This window comes from Brassica napus, chromosome A6 (assembly GCF_020379485.1).
Source record: "Brassica napus cultivar Da-Ae chromosome A6, Da-Ae, whole genome shotgun sequence".
NCBI lineage: Eukaryota > Viridiplantae > Streptophyta > Magnoliopsida > Brassicales > Brassicaceae > Brassica > Brassica napus.
Window position 1 is genome coordinate 20,175,326 of NC_063439.1, and position 20,600 is coordinate 20,195,925.

At 40.1% G+C, this 20,600-nt stretch overlaps 7 protein-coding genes across 9 annotated transcripts; 3 read left to right on the forward strand and 4 right to left on the reverse strand.

The window, feature by feature from the left end:
- Positions 1-231: 231 nt before the first annotated feature.
- LOC106348160 (polyubiquitin) lies at positions 232-2,254 on the forward strand. Its single transcript, XM_013787835.3, has 2 exons — positions 232-498; positions 945-2,254. Exon 2 carries the CDS (start codon positions 945-947, stop codon positions 2,088-2,090), a length of 1,146 nt encoding a protein of 381 aa, XP_013643289.1. The 5' UTR covers positions 232-498; the 3' UTR covers positions 2,091-2,254.
- A 1,359-nt stretch (positions 2,255-3,613) lies between these two features.
- On the reverse strand, positions 3,614-6,583 carry LOC106443806 (peptidyl-prolyl cis-trans isomerase CYP65-like). 2 transcript variants are annotated; one of them, XM_013885364.3, is made up of 11 exons: positions 6,289-6,581; positions 6,155-6,217; positions 5,982-6,085; positions 5,800-5,891; positions 5,626-5,715; positions 5,443-5,518; positions 4,988-5,346; positions 4,651-4,907; positions 4,272-4,560; positions 4,071-4,184; positions 3,614-3,986 (listed from the first exon to the last, which is right to left on the reverse strand). In XM_013885364.3, the coding sequence occupies exons 1-11, from the start codon at positions 6,414-6,416 to the stop codon at positions 3,765-3,767; spliced, it is 1,794 nt and encodes a 597-aa protein (XP_013740818.2). In that variant the 5' UTR covers positions 6,417-6,581; the 3' UTR covers positions 3,614-3,764. The 2 variants fall into 2 exon arrangements, with proteins under 2 accessions (XP_013740818.2, XP_048590953.1); XM_048734996.1 differs by having other exon boundaries at positions 5,982-6,217; positions 6,289-6,583.
- Positions 6,584-6,768: 185 nt separating this feature from the next.
- Positions 6,769-8,540, reverse strand: LOC106348158 (adenylyl-sulfate kinase 4, chloroplastic-like). 2 transcript variants are annotated; one of them, XM_048734998.1, is made up of 7 exons: positions 8,308-8,540; positions 7,960-8,090; positions 7,746-7,868; positions 7,404-7,672; positions 7,247-7,331; positions 7,106-7,152; positions 6,769-7,023 (listed from the first exon to the last, which is right to left on the reverse strand). In XM_048734998.1, exons 2-7 carry the CDS (start codon positions 7,991-7,993, stop codon positions 6,898-6,900), a joined length of 684 nt encoding a protein of 227 aa, XP_048590955.1. In that variant the 5' UTR covers positions 7,994-8,090; positions 8,308-8,540; the 3' UTR covers positions 6,769-6,897. The 2 variants fall into 2 exon arrangements, with proteins under 2 accessions (XP_048590955.1, XP_013643286.2); XM_013787832.3 differs by lacking the exon at positions 8,308-8,540 and having other exon boundaries at positions 7,960-8,282.
- A 178-nt stretch (positions 8,541-8,718) lies between these two features.
- On the reverse strand, positions 8,719-10,521 carry LOC106443901 (mitochondrial outer membrane protein porin 2). Its single transcript, XM_013885452.3, has 6 exons — positions 10,332-10,521; positions 10,093-10,160; positions 9,725-9,835; positions 9,555-9,641; positions 9,259-9,467; positions 8,719-9,192 (listed from the first exon to the last, which is right to left on the reverse strand). Exons 1-6 carry the CDS (start codon positions 10,378-10,380, stop codon positions 8,886-8,888), a joined length of 831 nt encoding a protein of 276 aa, XP_013740906.1. The 5' UTR covers positions 10,381-10,521; the 3' UTR covers positions 8,719-8,885.
- A 219-nt stretch (positions 10,522-10,740) lies between these two features.
- Positions 10,741-11,392, forward strand: LOC106443786 (succinate dehydrogenase assembly factor 4, mitochondrial-like). Its single transcript, XM_013885343.3, has one exon. It carries the CDS (start codon positions 10,783-10,785, stop codon positions 11,107-11,109), a length of 327 nt encoding a protein of 108 aa, XP_013740797.2. The 5' UTR covers positions 10,741-10,782; the 3' UTR covers positions 11,110-11,392.
- An 883-nt stretch (positions 11,393-12,275) lies between these two features.
- On the forward strand, positions 12,276-14,662 carry LOC106443775 (BTB/POZ and TAZ domain-containing protein 4). The gene is made up of 5 exons (XM_013885333.3): positions 12,276-12,750; positions 13,049-13,318; positions 13,419-13,549; positions 13,632-13,938; positions 14,015-14,662. Exons 2-5 carry the CDS (start codon positions 13,073-13,075, stop codon positions 14,471-14,473), a joined length of 1,143 nt encoding a protein of 380 aa, XP_013740787.2. The 5' UTR covers positions 12,276-12,750; positions 13,049-13,072; the 3' UTR covers positions 14,474-14,662.
- A 474-nt stretch (positions 14,663-15,136) lies between these two features.
- On the reverse strand, positions 15,137-19,067 carry LOC106443749 (formin-like protein 6). The gene is made up of 4 exons (XM_048735000.1): positions 17,365-19,067; positions 17,080-17,279; positions 16,327-16,568; positions 15,137-16,245 (listed from the first exon to the last, which is right to left on the reverse strand). Exons 1-4 carry the CDS (start codon positions 18,774-18,776, stop codon positions 15,445-15,447), a joined length of 2,655 nt encoding a protein of 884 aa, XP_048590957.1. The 5' UTR covers positions 18,777-19,067; the 3' UTR covers positions 15,137-15,444.
- Between the last annotated feature and the right edge of the window lie 1,533 nt (positions 19,068-20,600).

The following is a 20,600-nucleotide window of genomic DNA, read 5'->3' on the forward strand; positions in this document are numbered from 1 at the left end:
AATTGAAAAAATAGGAAAGGAACGAAAACAAAGTCGAATTTCCAGAAAAGACGAGATAGGCTTCGACAGAGTGGACCCAAGGTTCAATTATTGATACTTTCAGTTTCAGCTCCACCGTTGATTTAAAGAAAAGAATCGTAACGGTCGTTAAATGATAACGTTAGGCTTCTGTTAAGGCCGTTCGAAATTGTGGTTATCAACGAGTCAGAAAGAAACGGCTAGGGTTGTTGGCCGGCACACGGCTCATGGTTATCAACTCAAAGCACAAATACTTTTCCATTTACCTAAAATGAAGGCAAGATACACGTCACGTTAAATACGTGTCTACATCTTATTGGTTATTGCTTGACCGCCTTACATCTCTCATGACCTAGTCGGCTTCATCCCTCTTTATAAATTAAAACTTAAGAGACCTCATCTCCTTCACAAATTAGGTCTCGAATTCGATAGAATCAAAAACTCTTCTCAATTCTCTCTCAATCGCAAGTTTCAATCAAGGTGAGTCTCGTGATCTCATCTACTCTATTAGTTCAATCGCTAGTCGTTCTCTGTTTTTGAATTTGATTCGTCGATCAACGTGATCTCTTCTTCGATTCGTCTTTTTGTGTGTTCATCTTCGTTTTTACGATCTAGGCTCAGTTTCTTGGTAGGATCTGTTTAGTGTTTGAACGATTTGATCATTGTTAAGCGTCGATCTGTGATTTTCGTCTAGATTCTGTATCAATTCGTGGATCGGTGATTGCTCTTTGCAATTTTATAATTGACGATTCGATTTATATAGTTGAGTTTTCAATTTTAGAGCTATGATGATATGATCATCTGCGTTGTTATCCTTGGATCTGTTATTTATTTCGCGATCGGAGATTAGTATCTTTGGTTTGATCTGATTAGTGATTGTTTTCGAAATTGATTACTGATGTTAATTTTTGTGTGTGAATTTTCAGATGCAGATCTTTGTGAAAACTCTCACCGGAAAGACCATCACCCTTGAGGTGGAAAGCTCTGACACCATCGACAACGTTAAAGCCAAGATTCAGGACAAGGAAGGCATTCCTCCTGATCAGCAGAGGCTCATCTTCGCCGGAAAGCAGTTGGAAGACGGCAGGACCTTGGCTGATTACAATATCCAGAAGGAGTCTACGCTCCACTTGGTCTTGCGTCTACGTGGAGGCATGCAGATCTTCGTCAAGACTTTGACCGGAAAGACTATCACTTTGGAGGTGGAGAGCTCTGACACTATTGATAACGTCAAGGCCAAGATCCAGGATAAGGAGGGAATCCCACCGGACCAGCAGAGGTTGATCTTTGCCGGCAAGCAGTTGGAAGATGGAAGGACTCTTGCTGACTACAACATCCAGAAGGAGTCTACTCTCCATCTCGTCCTCAGGCTCCGTGGTGGTATGCAAATTTTTGTCAAGACTTTGACGGGGAAGACTATCACTTTGGAGGTGGAGAGCTCTGACACTATTGATAATGTCAAGGCCAAGATCCAAGACAAGGAGGGAATCCCACCGGACCAGCAGAGGTTGATCTTTGCCGGCAAGCAGTTGGAGGATGGAAGGACTCTAGCTGACTACAACATTCAGAAAGAGTCGACTCTCCACTTGGTCTTGCGTCTACGTGGAGGTATGCAGATATTTGTGAAGACTCTTACCGGCAAGACCATCACATTGGAGGTTGAGAGTTCGGACACTATTGATAACGTGAAGGCTAAGATCCAAGACAAGGAAGGCATCCCTCCGGACCAGCAGCGTCTCATCTTCGCTGGCAAACAGCTCGAGGATGGTCGTACTTTGGCGGACTACAACATCCAGAAGGAGTCAACTCTCCACTTGGTGCTCAGGCTTCGTGGTGGTATGCAGATTTTCGTTAAGACATTGACCGGCAAGACGATCACGCTTGAGGTGGAGAGCTCGGACACCATTGACAACGTCAAGGCCAAGATACAAGACAAGGAAGGCATCCCTCCGGATCAGCAGCGTCTCATCTTCGCTGGAAAGCAGCTCGAGGATGGTCGCACCTTAGCCGACTACAACATCCAGAAGGAGTCCACGCTTCACTTGGTCCTCCGTCTCCGTGGTGGCTTCTGAAACTCTTGTCAGTGTCTGCTTTTCTTTTAAAAAACTTCTTATGGTTTGTGTTTTGGGGTCTTTGTAAAGCCCCGTGATCAATAATTGATGAACTCGCTCTGCGTCCTTGTTTCTCTTTCGTTATATCGAACTTCTTTTGTGGAATATAATAGCGTTGCTCTTTATCCTTTTCTCTCTATTGTGATTTGTGTGTATTAATACTGTGCCTTTTGCTAGTTTGTGTAGTCCCGATTTAGTATTATCAGGTGACAAGAATGAATTTTTAATTATCTCCTGTTTGCTTGGCTTATACTTGTGAAATCTTAAGCCTGCTTGAGGCTGCAGCTTGAGAATTTTGGAGACGTATGATTGGTTTAGGTTTTTCCCCTCTGCTTGAGGAAGCTCCTTGGTTTTGTTAGGGGAACTACATTCTCATCTCTTTGTGGTCTGATAGTGTGTTAATTTCTCAAACAAATGGTTAATAGTGTGGTTTCCCAAACATGTGGCATTGTGGCTGATAGTGTTGTTTCTCAAACAGGTCATTGATATCGGAGTTTCTAAAACAGGTGGTTGATAGTGTAGTTGCTTAGGTTCTCATTCTTTTATCTCTTGCAGTCCACGGATGGAGCTGAAAAGTAGGTTTATAGCAAAATCTAGAACAGTTCCACTGACCATTGAAGCTTCATTATTCTCTTTTGTCATGTTTTCTTGGAAATTAGCTTCAAGTCTCAACATATAAATGATAGTGGAAATTCATTCTCTTTGTTATAGTATTTGCTGACAGTCATATGTGTCTCTGAAATTAGCTTCAAGTCTCATTACGTCTTTGTGAGCAACAGATGCCTTGATACTGTAGTTTCTAAAACTTAAGTGTTAAGTCTCAAGTGGGTTCTTATGCACCTAGATGTCTATAATGCTTGAGTTAATTAAGAGGAATGTGATTCTTGTAAATGAAGCTTTCTATGCTAAGGAGAAGAGTTATTGAAATGGAAATTTTGAAACTTAAAACAAGATGTTCTCCTGTGTCTATTTGGTAACACCAAAGACGAAACTAGGCCAAAAGGATGAAGGCTTTCTTTCATTTTCATCCATCAAAACAAATATAATACAATGCGTACTCTGTAAATATAACCATTGCAGACAAAACATTACAAACAAGAGTCTCCTATGGAAAGATCCAAAACAAAATAATTAATAGAGGAAAACAGAGTAATGCTGCTGCTGACAGAATAGCAAAAGAGGCCTCCTCTCCTTTGAGAATAATGCCCCCGTGTTGTTTTCTGTTATGCCTTCTTGGATTAAAACTCTTGTAGAGGTTGATAAACCTATTGTGTAAGAACCTTTGGTCTAAAGATTGAATGAATGTTTTGTTGAGTTACAAAAAAATAAAAAATTAATAGAGAGCGTACGTTTTGTGTGGATTAAGTCATACCACCCCAATCGAATTGTCTTCATTTTTCCTTTGAAAATTATTATGTATGCTCATGCCATCTGTTTCGACTCCTTTAACCACAACTCCACTATTTGTTGATTGAAATATTTGGTTAAACTTATCTAACCCCATATTATATTTTATCACTCAGCTTCAGCTTTTGATCATCAAAGATTCACATACAACAATTCATTTGTGGTTTGGGCTCTATCAAAAGACAAGTGAACAGTTTTACAAAGTTGGTAGAGAATGTTTTTCTTCACCTACCAGCCAGAGAAATCTTTAAACCCTGTGGAGGCTGAAGCAGAAGTTGTTTTTCTTTTCTTAGACACTCCAGTGGCTGCAATATCAGAGTCTGTGGCACCACTAGTGTCCTTAGTAGCTGCATTACTCTTAGCTTTCAAGTATTTCCCGACGCCACCAGTACCGGCTCCACCTTCTGCTGTACCTGATCCTGGGTTGCTGTACCACGACCCGACCTTCTCCTGATAAATCATAAATCTTATCAGACAGGTTGAAAGCAAAGAGAAAGACGAGAGATTGTATATAGTGGAAGGGGTGATACTAACAATGTCTTTGTCTTCGTTCTTCTCCTTCTCAGCTTTCTCTTTCTCTTCTTCCTCTTCATCAGGTTCTGTGTATGGATTTACAAACACATTTGCCTCGATTATCTTAATCTCCTCCTGCATATATTCCAAAAAAACACTCGTCTCAAGAGGCTGAACTTAGAATGCTGTCACTCAAGTAAATAGAGTTTACTTGAAACTTACAAGAGGACGGTCGGTTTCATCTACAGGTACACTCTCCATTGCTGCTAGTGTTGACAAACCACCAACAACTCCACCAAACACTGTGTGCTTGTAGTTCAAATGGGTTGCTGATTTGTATAAGATGAAAAACTGAGAACCATTCGTGTGAGGACCACTATTAGCCATACTAACCACGCCTCTTCCCGAGTGAAGCTGCTTCGAGTTAGGCTCGTCTTTGAATGGCTTTCCCCAAATGGATTCACCTCCTTTTCCTGTGCCAGTTGGGTCGCCACCTTGGATCATGAAGTTCCTATTGTAGAATAAGGTCAAACGAACACCCTTATGTTAATCCATAATAACACAAGAAAGCATCTCAAAACAAAACAAATCTCATTATTACCTGATGCTTCTGTGAAAGGCCACTCCATTGTAGTAACCTCGTTCACAAAGAGTGATGAAATTCTCACATGCTCTAGGAGCTATATCGCAGTGGAGCTCAATGTTCAAATCCCCATGCGTTGTGCGAAACTGAACATACCCTTTCTTCGTTGGGTTCTTCTCAACTTTGATTAATTCGAAATCGTTTTCGGTTACAGGTGTAAACGCAGTGGAAGTGAAAGAACGAGAAGCAGCACCTGAAGAATAACGGCTCTTCACCTGAACCCAAAAAAAAAAAAAAAACATTTTAACAACACACAACCTCTCAAAACCGAGATTATTGAGAACAAGAAACTAACCATTTTAGTATTAATAGGTGCTCTGTCTCCAGACATATGCATAGCTATTCTTGCAGCTGTTTTATCACTGGACCCAGCTTTAGCTGCAGCAGCACTTCTTCCATGAACCGAAGCAGATGCAGCATCCACAACACTGTAAGTCTGCTTAGGTTCGTCTGCTTTAGAACTCTCTTTGATTTTCGACCTCGACTCTAGAATGGCAGCAATAGCAGCGGCTCTTTCATTACGGGCCTTGTTTCCACCACCACCGTGTAAAGCAATCTCCTTGGCCTTGTCAGTTCCAAGATCTGCAAGCATATGCTTGATATCTCCAGAGGCGTTTATATTATAAGCCGGGTCTGAGTTCATCTTCTTCAATTCTGTTTTTTTTTTAAACACACAAGAGAACAGAATCATAACCAACTAAATAAAAACATGGATTGGGATAAGATAGAGGTTTGTGCATCAATTCAAACCTTCATCTTCAAGCTTCAGGCCGTTTTTAACATGATCAAATTCCACCGTTATTTTACTGTCAACTGCATTAGGATTCTGCAAAACATTGTAAAAATAAAGTAAATATGCTGTAACCAGATCAAACCATTGCAAAAAAGCTTAAGGCAGAGAGAGAGAGAGAGAGTGAAGAGATTTAGTAGTACTTGAATAGTTATAAGATCAGCTCTTGTGAATGGCTCTTCAGTCAAAAGCTCCTTCCAATTCTTGGTTTTGATATTCAACTCTTTGATTGCCTAAATATTTATATAAACAACTATAAGAATCACACTAATAACTCTTCAACAAGAAGCAAACTAGTAGAAAAAAGACAAACAAACCTCGTAGCAGAACACATTTCCGGTAGTCTTAACAGCAACAATATGAGTAAACTCAGTGAAGACTTTGTTGAGAACAGGGCAATGAAACTCTCCTACAATTAGCAGGCAAAGATTCAGCATTTTCAGAACTATTCTACAGATTAGGATGACAAGAAAGCAACAACAAAAAAAAAGAAAGAAACCTTCAGAGTTCTTGTGAAAGACGAGAGGAATAAGATCATCTCCTTTCAAAGGCGCTCCTGTAACTGGATGCTTTCCGAACTTCCTAATGTAAGGCACTATCGTTCTGCAATTCTCACCCAAATTGAGAATCAAGGTAAGGTCTAATGTTAAAAAAGAGTAAGAAACTACTGACGTTAGCTCGAAAACGCTGCCGTCGGTTGTACACACAGGATCCTCGAACGGCAGAAACGTAAGCCTGAGATTGAATCCAAACTTGATAAGGAGGAAACTCACAAACGATAAATTCATATAAAGGAAATTACATACGCGCAGCAGTAGAAAGGAAGGCTCTTGAAAGGAGTGCGATTCTCTTTGGATTTAGCGCCTCCCCATTCCGTTGCCCACTCCGTCTTCGTTATGAACATTCGATCCTTGCTATGCTGCTTCTTCCCCATCCTCTTCTCCTTTGATTTCTTCGAATTGACAAATCCAAATTCGTATCGAGCTGGTGAGAGTCTCAAATCGATTGTAGCAGCTCAAACCCTCAAGCTCCGATTGGGATCTGAGACGACTCCCCTTGACCACCGCGTATTGTAGACACAAACAATCGCCGCCGCTGAGCCCAATTCGGCACAAATAGTACCCGGTTCTATAAATGGGCTTTATTTTAAACTTTTGGGCCCCAAAATTTAGCCTAAACCAGTAGTGATAACCGCTTTTCACCCGGAGATTTGGCGCCAACGGCCATAATAATGACTCATTCTCTCCATCAATCATTTGGTAACGTCGAAAAGGGGTCAAGGCATGTTACAAATCAATAATGATTTTATTATCGCACTCAAAACGATGAAAACGCGGTTTGATGATTGATACATGAGATGAGACTGATACTTTTGAGCATATTACAAGAGATGTTTGTACATATTAGCCAAATCCTTATGTGGAGTGATTCTCTACGACGGCTTGAGCCTTGAGGTATCCATTTTGGTCTAAGTAGGACACAACAATCTCTGCCATTTCTGAAAGAGATGAATTCTCGTCTCTGTTGTTTTGTATCACAATCTGCACATCATAGTAGTAGTAGGCCAATGATTCAGAAAAAAAAAGAGGATATATGATGTAACTAAAATATGTATATACGAACCTCGCAATCCAAAGGTGGTTCATAAGGGTCATCTATTCCTGTGAAACCTGTAGAAGAAATAGTTTATAATTAGCATATGGGTTGGATCATGAAGGCGTATGGGTTGGCTAAAGAAGATCAAACAAGCTGGGTTAAGTTTACCTTTGATTTCCCCAGCGCGTGCACGCTTGTACAAGCCCTTTGGGTCTCTAGCCTCACAGACGTGGAGTGGCACATCCATGAACACCTTTACAAGACATTATAGGGTTAAGATTTTCATGTTAATTCTCGATTCACATTTTATGAACTCTGCAATAACCTCGATGAAATCTCCTAGTGGTAGCAATGCACGACAAGCAGCTCGTTCCTTTCGGTAAGGAGAGATGAGACTAGCAATACAGATGATTCCAGCATCTGCAAACAATCTGGCCACTTCACCAACTCTTCTAATGTTTTCAGCTCGATCTTCTGCTTTGAAACTAAGATCGCTGTTTAAACCATGTCTAACGTTGTCACCATCAAGGATATACGAGAGCTTTCCACGGTTGTACAAAGCTCGGCTAACAGCACACGCCAGACTACTTTTCCCTGGAAAAGAAAGAAAGAAAGATCTGAATGAATCAAGTAGAAACACCTCAAAGAATCACAAAAAGAATCAAACCTGAGCCACTTAAGCCAGTAATCCAAATCACACAACCCTTTTGGTTAATCAGTTCTTGTCTATCGCATTTAGTGATGGGACAAGAATGCCAGACGATGTTTCCGTTGATTTGCTGCGTTTCACCTAGTCAGGGTAGATCCATTCCGATTACATTTTGACATCACCAAAGCAAAAAGGCTCATATATAAGATATTAACCAGATGGATCATCATACCTGGCCGCGCAGAAATCGACTCGTCTGTCGCCATGATCCGACGGAAGAAGCTCAGTCTCCGTTGACTTTTCCCGCGAAATTTCAAACCGGCGGGCTCCAAGCTCCGGGAATCAGACAGCGATAGTCTCAGATTCCGCGACTCTCCGAACGCCGGAGAAACATAGCACCTTCCGGCACATCTCCCCACCGCCGCAACATCCATGAAGCAAAATAACTCGCACGGAAACGAGAGATTCAACGATTCAATTGAACAGGGCTCGACGTTGACAGCGAACAATGTTTAAATCAGTCGGTTTATTTTTATTTTAAATGAAGAAAATGTGTTGTTTATTTGCTTGTGGGTGCTGACTGCTGAGTGGTACTACGCCATGAGTTTTAAAGACGCACTCTCTCTTAAGGGGTTTGATGACATCGTCGGGCGTTGTCTGATTCACCTAATCCTAATCCTAATCCAAATCCAAATCCAATAAAGAGATACTCACACCAACTGGGATGTTTTGTTAATTAAGAGATGATAAACCTTATCAACTACTGATGATATCATACTAGTATAATTTAATGTGTGGATTTATTCATGCTTATATTATCCTATTGAGCACGAAAGATACAACTAGGCTTTTGTTGCTTGCTTGCTTGCACCTCTAGTTTAAAGTAAACACCAATTTTGTAATTGAAATTGTCTGGTTTGAATGTGAAGAAATGGATTTCATTTTGTTTAGAGTTTAGTGAAAATATACCAAGAAAATTGCTTAGTGAAAATGTCAAAAGAAGAACCATATTCGTAAAAGAATTATCCGTCCATTTCACTGCGGAACTACTTATTCATCATGTAAAAAGCAAACCCACGGGTTCTGTCTTAGAATTCAACAAATGAGAGAATAGAAGAATGGTTCGGAGACTCATCTCATGTTTCTGTGTGTGTTCTCTCAAGGTTTGAGAGCGAGTGAAAGACCAAACCTTGGATGCCTGTCTAGCGCCTTAGTGTCTATCTCACTGGAAACAGTCACTAGTGACTTGGGCAAGACCTCGTGCTGAAGAAGAGCACCGAGCGTGCCATGGTTGTTGAGCTTAGCTTTCACCGAAGTCGAGTGATCAATCGCATATAATCCACCAACAGTTATCGTGTTTTCATTGGTCGAGAACTTCCTGTAAACCTCACCAACTGCTGCACTTCTCTTGGATTCGTCAAGGTGATGAAGGTAAGATGCTTTGATCGAGTCTCCTTTGTCTCCCCTGAGAATAAAAAAAAGTATCAGATCAGAACCACACAAGCCGTAGCTACTAATCACTTCTGCTTACAATATAATGGAAGCGCATGCATCTGGTTTGGTCACACTGATTCCGGCGTTGTACTTGGTGAAAGTTTTGGAGGAAGTGTCGTATCCAGCTTCAGCACCAAATGAGATGACGGGTGTACCTAGAGTGGCTGTTATGTCGATCAATGGGTTCTGCTTCAAAGCTGCAGTAGCGGTAACTGCTGCGTGGTCGTGGAAGTATTGGACCTCGAGCTGTTAACAGATTTCATAAGTCGATGGAGTCAATCTCAAAAATCACTGAAAGGCATACAGAAAAAGGGTCGTTCTTTTTTTGTTAACCTTGCCAGAACTGTTGTCAGGGACTTTGAAGGAGACGATAGCTTTTGTAGATGGGAGGATCTCAGTGAATGTGACTGTTGTCAAAACCTGCCAAAGCAAAGCACACATTAGGTGAAACATGGATTACTAAGTAGTGTTTACTGGATGATTGATATAGTGAAAAGAGTTACAGTAGAATCAGTGTCGATTTTGACATCGAAGACAGCATTCTTGTACTTGTATTGAGTGGTAACATCAGCAGCATGCACTCCTCCTTTCTTGAGAGCAGTAGACGTAAGTGCCTAAAACAACAAAACACATAGATATATGAAAATAAGACTATCCACTGCTATATTAGTAACTAATACAGTCTCACACACAACAACTCGCTTATTTGAGCGAATCATACAAGTAGGATCCTCCAAGGATAACTTTTGTATCCAAAGTCAAAGAAGAAGGGCAAAATACAATGATGGAATAATAAACTCAGAACAATACTCGTTGGTAATCAATATACATCGAAATCTAAATCTGAGGATAGTGTTGATAAGAAACGTACCACGCCGGAGGCACTGTAAGTGGAGATACTGAATTTGTGATCGGAGGTGTAGTCTCTCGTCAACAGATCTAAACCACGACACGGAAACATCGAAATCATCACCCATACCAGAATGAAAAATCTAAGAACCCTAACCAGCACTACGAATCAAGGAACCAGGAGCAGCATATTCCATAAAATGCACACAAAACTTGCGCGATTTTCAACCGAGAAGAGCCATAGGAGGATGATGATGTTACCTTTGGCTTTCTTGCCGATATCTGAGAACAGTCCTGGGCCTTTGCTCATGGTTAATCGGAGATGTAGAGCGATCGTGCCAAGATTTGGAGGAGAAGCGCTGAAGATAACAGAAAAAAATACGTCTTGATTTTCTTTATGACGAAATAAATAGCGAATATTGTTTGTTACAATAATAACAGCCTGTGATATTCTTTAGTGACAGGTCACTCATAACCGCATAAGAATATGGGACCCAGTTATCAAAATCGCTTTCGAAATCGCACCCAAGGCCCAGGTTCGGAGCCTAATTTGCTTCGTGTTAATATATTAATTTTTGTTTACCTCCGAGCCTGGTGTCCATTGGGCTTATGTTATTAAGTTACGGCCCAAATAAAAGATAATCGGAACCCTATACTTAAACTATCTCACAGATGGCCTACATCGATATCAGTCGATACAAAGTAACAAACAATGGCGACGAACAAAATCATCCGTCTGATCGCACCAAGCCGATCCGCCTCCTCTAGATTCATGGAGCCTGTATCACGCTTTCTAAGCTCCGGTACTCCTCCGCCGCAGTCACCATCACCGTCTCCGAATGAGGATCAGGTTGTGAAGCCAGATCAGAAACTTCAAGAGAATCTGCAGATGCCCAAGGAAGAGGAAGATGATGAAGAAGGAGGAGGAGGAGGTGGAGAGTTTTTCAACAAAGATACGGGTGAGATCGGAGGGCCTAGAGGTCCTGAGCCGACTCGTTACGGCGATTGGGAACAACGTGGTCGATGCTCCGACTTCTGATTGAGACGTGATGATCCCAAGTAAATCTCGGTCCTTGTTCATCATTTTGATTCCACAGGAATTAAATTCACTTTCTATAAGTTGTTTATGTATTCGCAAATAATGGAAGAACACAGAAGAAAAATTAAGGAGAAGCTGGAACTATGATTTGTCTGGATTCCTTGTGTTGCTTATGTTGAATGTTTAGTTATTTGAATACATAAAGTGAATTTCCTTGTGTGCTTATGTTGTAAAATTTCGATTTTGGATCATTTCGAAAAAAAATGTAAATTAGGTTGGGTTAGATGAGATGTTCATTAGCTTGAGTTAGGAAGATGAGAAGAGTACTTCATTATGAGACCACGTACATGTTTGGAAGTGATTTCAAATTTAGGTATAGTGATGTTTCCAACACTTGGATTATGATGAGTACAGTATAGACCAACAACATGTAGAAACTAATCCTCCTCTCTAAAGCGAAAGTGTACTGTTTAAGATTTCGTAGCAAGATATTATATGTTTATTCGATAAAATAGATAGGAACATGTTACTAGTTACAACCAGACTAATTAAAGAGGTTGGACAACAATCAATTCAAGTGACCACCAAATAAAAAGATATCACAGGTCTAAGATGTCAATACATATTTACGACGCTATCTTCTGGACCACAGACTAAAACCCTTGGTTAACATTCATTTTGGAAGCCTCTTAGACTAAACTATTAGTTTCAGATTTCGAAAGTGTCTGGATTCAACTGTTACGATTACTTTTTCCCCACTTACTAATATGTATAAAATTGTTTATCTAGTGAAATCATATTTCCTTTTTTTTTTGAAACAAATGAAATCATATTTCATAAACATGAAACTTGTTGGTTCTCAACAATATTATAATAATTTCTCATTAGATCTTAATATTTGCCTAAGCGTCAGATGTTTAAAGGTAAATTTCTTTTTTGAACACAGTTTAAAGGTAAATTAAACAAAAAAAGCTTGTGGATAAAAATAAAAAGCAAGTCTAAATTTATCTGTAAACGAGAGAGGATGAGAATAGGGATAATAATCCAAAAATTGAACAGCTAATTATGAGCTGTGAAGCGCCAAACAAGAAAGAAAACAGAGGACAAACTGATCTGTTTTTGTACGGCTCTTAAATTTTAAATAAGAACTAAAAACATGCAGAGTCGTGTCTGAATTGATAAAGCGGTAATAAAACCACCAAGGAGAGGAAAAAAGAAAGGGCCCCGTTAAGGCGCGTGGATTCTCAGCCGTCCGTTTCGTAACCGTAGTTTCCACGCGCCCCTCGGTGATTTTTTTGCGCAGGTGTTGTTTGTTTGTTTGGCGGTGATGAACAAGAAAATATCTTTGTAATAATAATTGACGGAAAGAAAAAAAGTGAGCAACAAAAATAAATATCCAATTTATTTATTTTCTTCAAAAGATCTTTTGTCGTGTTCCCTTGTTTCGAGAGTGTGTTTGTGTTTATATAATGAGAAGAGATCTGTGATCTGTTTTGAAGCTTCTCTATAGAGTTTCTTCTCCTGCTGGTTAGAGGAAGGAGGAGACTTTTATATATATTCTCATAATTGAGTTAATTTTGATTGAACTTGCTCTAACGGTTCGGTCAGAATCAAGATTCTAGCTTAGCTCGTTTGAAGGAGGTATGTTCTTGTTTCTTAACATTTTCTCTATTCATCTGTTTTGAATTATCTAGTGTTTGATCTCGACCATTGTTTGTTTTTCTGTATTGCGTGAGGAAAAAACGATTATGGTTAAACTGTTTCATGGAATCTTGAAAAAAGTTTCAAAGATATGTTATGATTCTTGATCGTAAATTAAGGTTTTAAAAACATTTGTGAAATGATAATGGATTATTCATAGAATTTTTATTGTGTGAAGTAAAAGCAAAGATCTCTGTATTTAACTTATAATCAAAAGTTTCAATTGGTTTGGCTTCAGGGAGGGAAAAGATAAAAAGGAGAAATGGTGATGGCTTGTGTTGATCTTCAAAAAGCTGCTGATTCTTCTTCTGTACCGATCCCTCCACCTCTTCCTTCAAAATCTGATGGTCACCAAAAAAGATACCGTAACGATGTAGCTCCAGAGCACACCTGCGTTCCCACAGCCACAAAAGATATGTGGGATCGTCTTTTCAATGACGGATACAAAGCTAATGTTGTCATCTACACTGATAATGGCGGCATCGTCTATGCTCATGCCAATATCATTGTAATGCTCTCTCCTTTGAAATCTTATATTGATCCTTGTATTGTTTGGATCTCTAGGTTAGACTTTAAGTCTTTTTTTTTGTTGGTTTTTAATTTAACAGGGGACTGCTTCAAGTGTGATCAAAGGCATGTTGAAGCAAGCCAAAAAACATGGAAAGTGGTATACAATCTCGATCCGTGGCGTCCCTCATGAAGCTGTCCGAGTTTTCATTCGTTTCCTCTACTCTTCTTGGTACACTTCTCTATAATATTTACCTCTTCTTTTAACATTCTCTTAGTTTTTATTAAACCTGACTTTCTTTCTGTTTTTGTAGCTATAAGAAAGAAGAGATGAATGAGTACATCATGCACTTGCTGCTTCTGTCTCACGCGTACGTGGTTCCTCAGCTGAAACGGGTCTGCGAATGGCATCTAGAACATGGTTTGCTCACCACTGAGAACGTAATCGACGTCTTCCAGCTTGCCCTGCTATGTGATTTCCCTCGGCTCAGCGTTATATCTCACCGTACGATCATGAAACACTTCAAGGAGCTTTACGCGACAGAAGCATGGACAGCTATGAAGAAAAGCCATCCCTTTCTCGAGAAAGAACTTAGAGACTCTGTCTTCATCGAAGAAAACGTAAGTAATTAATTACATTTTTCAACTCTGGCTCGTTACCATTTTTTTTCTAAAACGTTGTTAAACATATGTGCAGGCTCGGAAAGAGAGGATCAGAAAACGCAATGAAGAGAGGATATACTCGCAGCTATACGAAGCGATGGAGGCTCTTGTTCATATATGCCGAGACGGGTGCAAAACAATAGGACCGCACGATAAAGATTTAAAACCGAACCACGCCACGTGTCACTACGAAGCTTGCAAAGGGTTGGAATCGCTGATCAGGCATTTCGCTGGATGCAAGCTTAGGGTTCCGGGAGGTTGCGTGCATTGCAAGAGAATGTGGCAACTCCTTGAGTTGCATTCACGTGTTTGCGCTGATTCTGATCAGTGTCGAGTCCCGCTGTGCGGAAACTTTAAGGAGAAGATGGAGAAACAGAGCAAGAAGGATGAGGTTAGATGGAAACTTCTGGTGAAGAATGTGTTAGGTTCTAAGAAAATCGGAGCCTCTCCTTTCTTTCTACCCGTGACCAGATCTTCCTCCACCATGTCTTAATCGTTTTCTTCAGTCCCAAGAATGGCGAGTTTTAAGCGTTTCTTGTGATCTTCTCCCTGAAAAAAAAGTGTAACATAATAAAATGAAATGAAAGAAAGATACACATTTGGTGGTCAAAATCTAAGTTGGTTGGTTATGAATGTTAGATCCGGTTTATTTATATAGAGCTTGATTACTCGTTTCGGTTTAGTGGTTTTGTTGTTTTTAACTCAGTGTCTTGTTGAGAAAGAAACGACAAAAAAAAAAGAGCAGGAATCTACCAAAGTTAAATACGACGCTACTTTGTTTTGTTATTTTTAATACCTCCAAAAATGGGAAACTGCAACGAAAAGATCGTGGTGGGAGAAAAAAGTGACGCAGAAGAGGACAAATGCAGTAAGAAAGAGAGAGACGTGTGGTACAAGCTGTACAGAAGAATCGGTCTCATTCACATCACATGTTCGTATTTCATTAAATAATATTGGAAACATCCATCGTCACAAATTCAAATCCGTGCACTCATATTACAACCATACATTTGTACGTTTCCTTTACAAATCTCCTTTTATTATGTACTTTCGTATTGGATTCTGATTCCTTTAGAACAAGAAAACAAGAAGAAAAAAAAAGATGTAAACACGATTCCAACCTATCTCGTAATTCTTACTTATGTGGTCATACGACTACTAACTTTTTGAATTGGATAAAGATTATAACGTCCAAAATAAACAAAATCTCCACTAATAACCTCAAGATATTAGGATATATTTATATATATCTATCTATATTTCAACTGCCGACGAAAAAAGAAAAATTAACAAAGAAACTTATTTGTTAACGAAAATTTGATCATTGTAGTGTTTGTTCCTTCATGAACCGGCCCATATTCTCCGAGTTAACTAACTCAATATCTCCTCCGGTTTGAGAAACACCAACTTAATCCCTTGTCTCCGGTGTAAGAAACTGTACAGCTTTTTGTTTTGTGTGTTTCATCACGTAGAAGAGTTGCTGCTGTGTTCATTATCTGAGCTTGTATCTTCTTGTCTTGATTTATACCTGTGAAGAACCGGTAACGAAGCTGTAGCTGAAATCCTGAACGATCTAGCTGAAGCCGAACCCATCGCTGACGACATTTCCTGCATCGTCTTAACTTCTTTACAAACGTTATCAAGAACTCCCAGAAAATCTCTCACGACCATGAAGATTCTCAAAGGATGTGCTTCTTCTTTTGCAGCGTCTCCGTGGAAATACTCCGTTACTTCTTTAACCATTGACAGAGCTTTTCTTTCGCCTCCTTTGATCTTTCGAATCTCTTCTTCGGCCTCTTTGAGAAACGTTTTCATCGAATCAAAGAACTTCCCTGGAGTTGTTGTTGTTGTCTCTGTCTTGACAAAAGCTCGGAGTTTCTCAAGACCCGTCTCGAGCTTTGTCACGTACCCACTCAGTACGTCGGAATCCATTCCGGCTGATTTTTTTACGTTTGCCAGATCTCTACTCAGTCCAGCCACGACTTGTAATCCTTGCTTTCTGAAACCGTCTTTGTTTTCATGGAGGATGGTTTCATCTATTGTTGTTGTGGTTGCCTCGGATTTTGTGATTTCTTGGACGACAAAGTGAAGCAATGTGGTTTTGCCGTCAACTCCTTTTATGTCCACGAGTTTTAAAAGAGTATCGAGTTTGAAGGCTTTGGCTTCTCCACGATTTGTGCCAACGTTCATTCTGTTTCCTGTCATTAGAACAGCTTCGAGGAGCTTAAGGAATAGCCTGCTTGCTTTTAATTCTAAGCTTGCTTCCTACAAAAGCAAACAAGGGGTTGAGACTATCAAGACAAATTCATTTGAGAGATTGAATCATTTAGCGAGTGACTAACTAACCTCTAGTGTCTGGAAAGAGTTCCTTAGATACTTGACTTCTGCATCAAAATTGGCTCTATACAACATTGCTTCAACTCGTTTGAATGCAAAAGGGATATCGAGAATGGTTTTAAGGAATCTTTCAGCTGTTCCTAGTTTTGAGACATCGCCAGAGTACTCTCGGAGTTTTATCTCTTCTTCCTTTGTTGGAGCCATCTTCACCAAAGTCTCTAGAAGTTCTGCACCTAAGCTCTCGGGATTACCTGTTACCGTGCCACAAGTTTAATTAGATTGAAATAATAGGAACGAAAATTTAAAAGCATCTTAGATAACAATTCATAAGGAAATCAATTTATGTTTTTCAGAATCTTAATAAGTTTCAAGTATATAGCTCTACATCATGCTTGCTACCCCTGTAAATTAAAGGATTAGTTTTTTTTTTGAGAAGTTGCGCAATCATGTAAGAAGCAATATAAAGCAGATAAAATCATTTCCTATGTCATTGTTCTTTGAAATGATTGTAGCTTGTGGCCAAAGCCTCTTTAGTATTATTATTTATCCTTTTACCACCAATACCTCTTATGAGCATCTCTATTACTATTCCTACTAACAGAAAGATTTCCATTAACCCATCACCGCATCAATACTCAAAACGCTATGTGTCTAATAGAGGAACCTATAAAACTTATAACGATCAAGGCAAAGGCCAATTGGTACTTGGTGCAAATGGAACTTTACCCTAAGTAACGAATTAAAATGGAGACAAAAACTTACCATCTAAAAGAGCTTCTGACACTTCCTCACGAGTTACATTCAGTGCTCTTAAGAGGATTGCAATGTTCTGCGATTTCTTTGGATCAAGTACTCTGTTCTCATTCTCGGCTGGAGGCATCACTGACCTTCTCACAGGTTCCTTTGGAGCTGAACTTGCTGAACTGCAACCAAACAGATGCTCCATCCGATCTTCGTTCACTCTGTTTAATAATACCACAAAGATTCAAAATAGTTATTGAAAAGGCAAATTCAAACGTATGTTTAACAAAGACAATAAATACGCACTGGAATGAGCTTGATTTGAGCTGGTCCCAAACTGTGGCACGATCAGAGCTCGCGCGTACTTTGTCCCAGTGGAGTGGCTTCAACTTTGGCTTGCTTGGATCCGTGTCCCCGTCAGCTGATACACTTTTGGCCTCTTCAACAGCTTTCGATTGAGGACTTGGAGTCTTGAATGCTAGTTTTCTTGATTGATCGTCTGGCTTCGTTGCTTCTGGATTGCTGAGTTTTCGAGGTATCTGGAAATCTCTTGGCCGTATCTGAGGAGGAGGAGGAGGTGGAGGTGGAGGTGGCGTATGGAGTGGAGGAGGAGGAGACCTCCGTGGTGACACTCGTGTGCTGAGAGGTGACTTATCCTGCGTAATCGCCTGAAACGCCGCTCTATTCGGCGGAGGAGGAGGCTGAGAGAACTTAGGCTTGTTCTGTGGATAAGGATCAGTTTCCAAGCCCCTTAGTGGTGGAGATTGTATTGGCGGCGGTTTCTGCTTTATCGACGGAATGATAACGTGCTTCATCTCCGGCGACCTAGATCCAAACTTCGACTTCGGAGAAGTCCTCTTCGAGTGAGGAATCGATCCTGAGGAATGGCCGTTGCTGTTGGCTGACCGAGGAAACGCCGTGTAGTAACCGTCGTCGCTGCTGATAGCAGATCCATGCGGCGTGTAAAACGCGGTGCCGCGGCATTCTTCGTCGGAAGACGACGTAGAAGGAGACAAGGCGGAGGGAGAGTTTTCAGACGGTTGCGGCGGTTTAGCTAACGGTGGAAGCGGTTGAAGCTCAGGACTCGGCCGGTATCGATCTGATCTCGTAACCGAATTTAATTTCCGGTACGGAGAAGTATTAACCGGTCCAATAGATTCACTTGCCGGTTCGCGGCTCGGTTCAACGGTTCCCATATAGAGAAACGTGGAAGACGTCGGTGGAAGCGGATCTTCCTGGAATCTTCGAGAACCGCCATCGCCTCCTCTGCTAACGAGTTTCTGAGTGTCGCTGGCGTGTTTGACTTTGTGGCGATACAAGAAGAAAGCTAGAGCTGAGAGCATACCGAGCGTGACGACTCCAACGGATATGACGATCGCAAATTTCTTCCCAGGCTTCGCCTGCTGAGTAGTAGCCGTCGGAATCGGTAATCCGCCATTGGCGTCGGAGGAAGCAGGAGGCGGCGGAGAAGGAGGAGGGAGCTGAGACTGGTCAGGCGTGGAAGGATTCTCTGGGAAAAATGGCTGATCGGGAGCGTCGGGAGGAGGCGGCGTGGACTGGAAAACTGGAGGAGGAGGAGGAGGAGAAGCATCCGGGAAGAGCGGCTGATGGAGAATTCGTCGATGAATCTCGTTAACTTCACCAACGGAGAAAGAGGATACAGAGAAGGAGGAGAAGAGAAGCAAGAAGAAGAAGAATCTCGAATGAAGAAAACTCATGGTGATTTTTGATTAACTGTTTTACAATCCTTCTCTCTCTCTAAGTTCATCTTCTTCCTTCTTCCTGCCTTTTTTTGGAGGCTTGTTGTATCTTCAATGAGAAAAGCTTAGTGGAACAAAAAGAAAATAAAAAAGGGAAAGTAAAGAGCAGAGGAGAGGAAGCGAAAGTTCGTTTCGTTTCAAGATCTGAGATTTAAGCTGCTGAGTCAGCATTCCGGGATCGTTTAATCTACTTTTACCTCGTTTAATTTTCCGTTAATTAGTTGTTAATTATCCGTAATAAAAAAAACTGGTCGCATTATTTGTGCGCGGCAAACATGGTAAAAACAAATAAATAATTCGATTAAATTACTAGTCAATTTGGAGGTAAAAGACGTTAAATGAAGAATAGACAGCCACACATTTCACATCCAGCGTCGGGGACATTGACTACTAATCATAATAAAATTCAACCTTGTAATTAAACTGTGAATGGACTTTCATTGTTATGGTGTGCGTTACATTAGATTTCATTTTTGCAATACGACCCAGCATATTATATTTGGAAGTCCGTGCCACGTGAGATTCAACAACCAGTGAAAGACGAAAACGTCCTTATATATCAGTATTAATTTAACAGAGAATGTGACTGTCCTTCTCCGTCCCACGTAGAAATTTCCGATTCTGCTTCGTTGATACCAAGACGGAGGAAAAAGACACGTACATACCATTCCACCATCAGCTTTTCGGTTTTATTGTATCTTATTAACTAATTAATAATATTAAATCTACAATTACAATTACAAAGAATTAAAACTTACGTTCTAAATCAAATAACAATAACTAAAAGCCAATCCAATGTGGTCCAGTCCATCGTAGATGACACTATGGGCCAACATTTGCAATTTGTGCTTGGGAATTTAAAACGGAGTTTCGAGAAATAAAACAAGATTTACTTTAACTCTGCCTACAACTAATTTCAGAGACAAAGGACATGTTTTTCTTTACGTGAAATGGTTGATACGTATAAGTCAGGTTTATGATGAGTGAGTCTATATTAAAAACAAAAAAAGATGTGTTATGAAAAGGGAGAAAAAGAAGACCCATACAATGTAATCTTGGAATAAAGTGACACAACGGGCTCAACGTTACATCTCTATCTTTTTTTATCTTTATCTTTTTTTGCTTTATTCTTTCAATTTTCTTTTCTTTCGTCTTTTTGGGGTAAAAGAAAATAAATGGTTTATAGATCCACCGACTCCTAGACTATTGTTTATATTTATTAATGGCAATTGACAAGTGTAGAACCAAGGGAAGGGTCAAGCACACGCTCTCTAGCGTTTTGCTTTCTCCATTCTCTTTTTCATTTTTAGCACATCTTTCTCAGTATCTTTCATCTTTATACCTTTTTCATTCTCATTTGCTGGGGATGCCAATCTCTTTTACTCTAGTAGTTTACAAGCGCACGTTAGTAACAATACATACGAGATGCTCAGTCTTAATTATAGTATTGTCTAAAGAGGGATTGTATAAATTGTATTCTTACCTCTTTTGAGCATACTTCTAACTCTTGGCTGCCTTGTGTGAGAATCGGTTTAATACATTGTCAATAAGTAGAACTAATATTCCTCTTGGCCAAAAAGGAAAAAAAAAACAAATTCCAGAGACAAAAGAAAGGCTTTCTTCTGTCCCACGTAACATAAACTCTACCAAACACTTAAGGCTTAAGATAAATAATTCCTCAACACATCTGTAATCATTTTTCTATCATTACTAGAGTTTTTAACCGCGTTACGCGCGGTTTACAGCTTTAAATATTTTTATTTTAATGTTTAACTACAATGC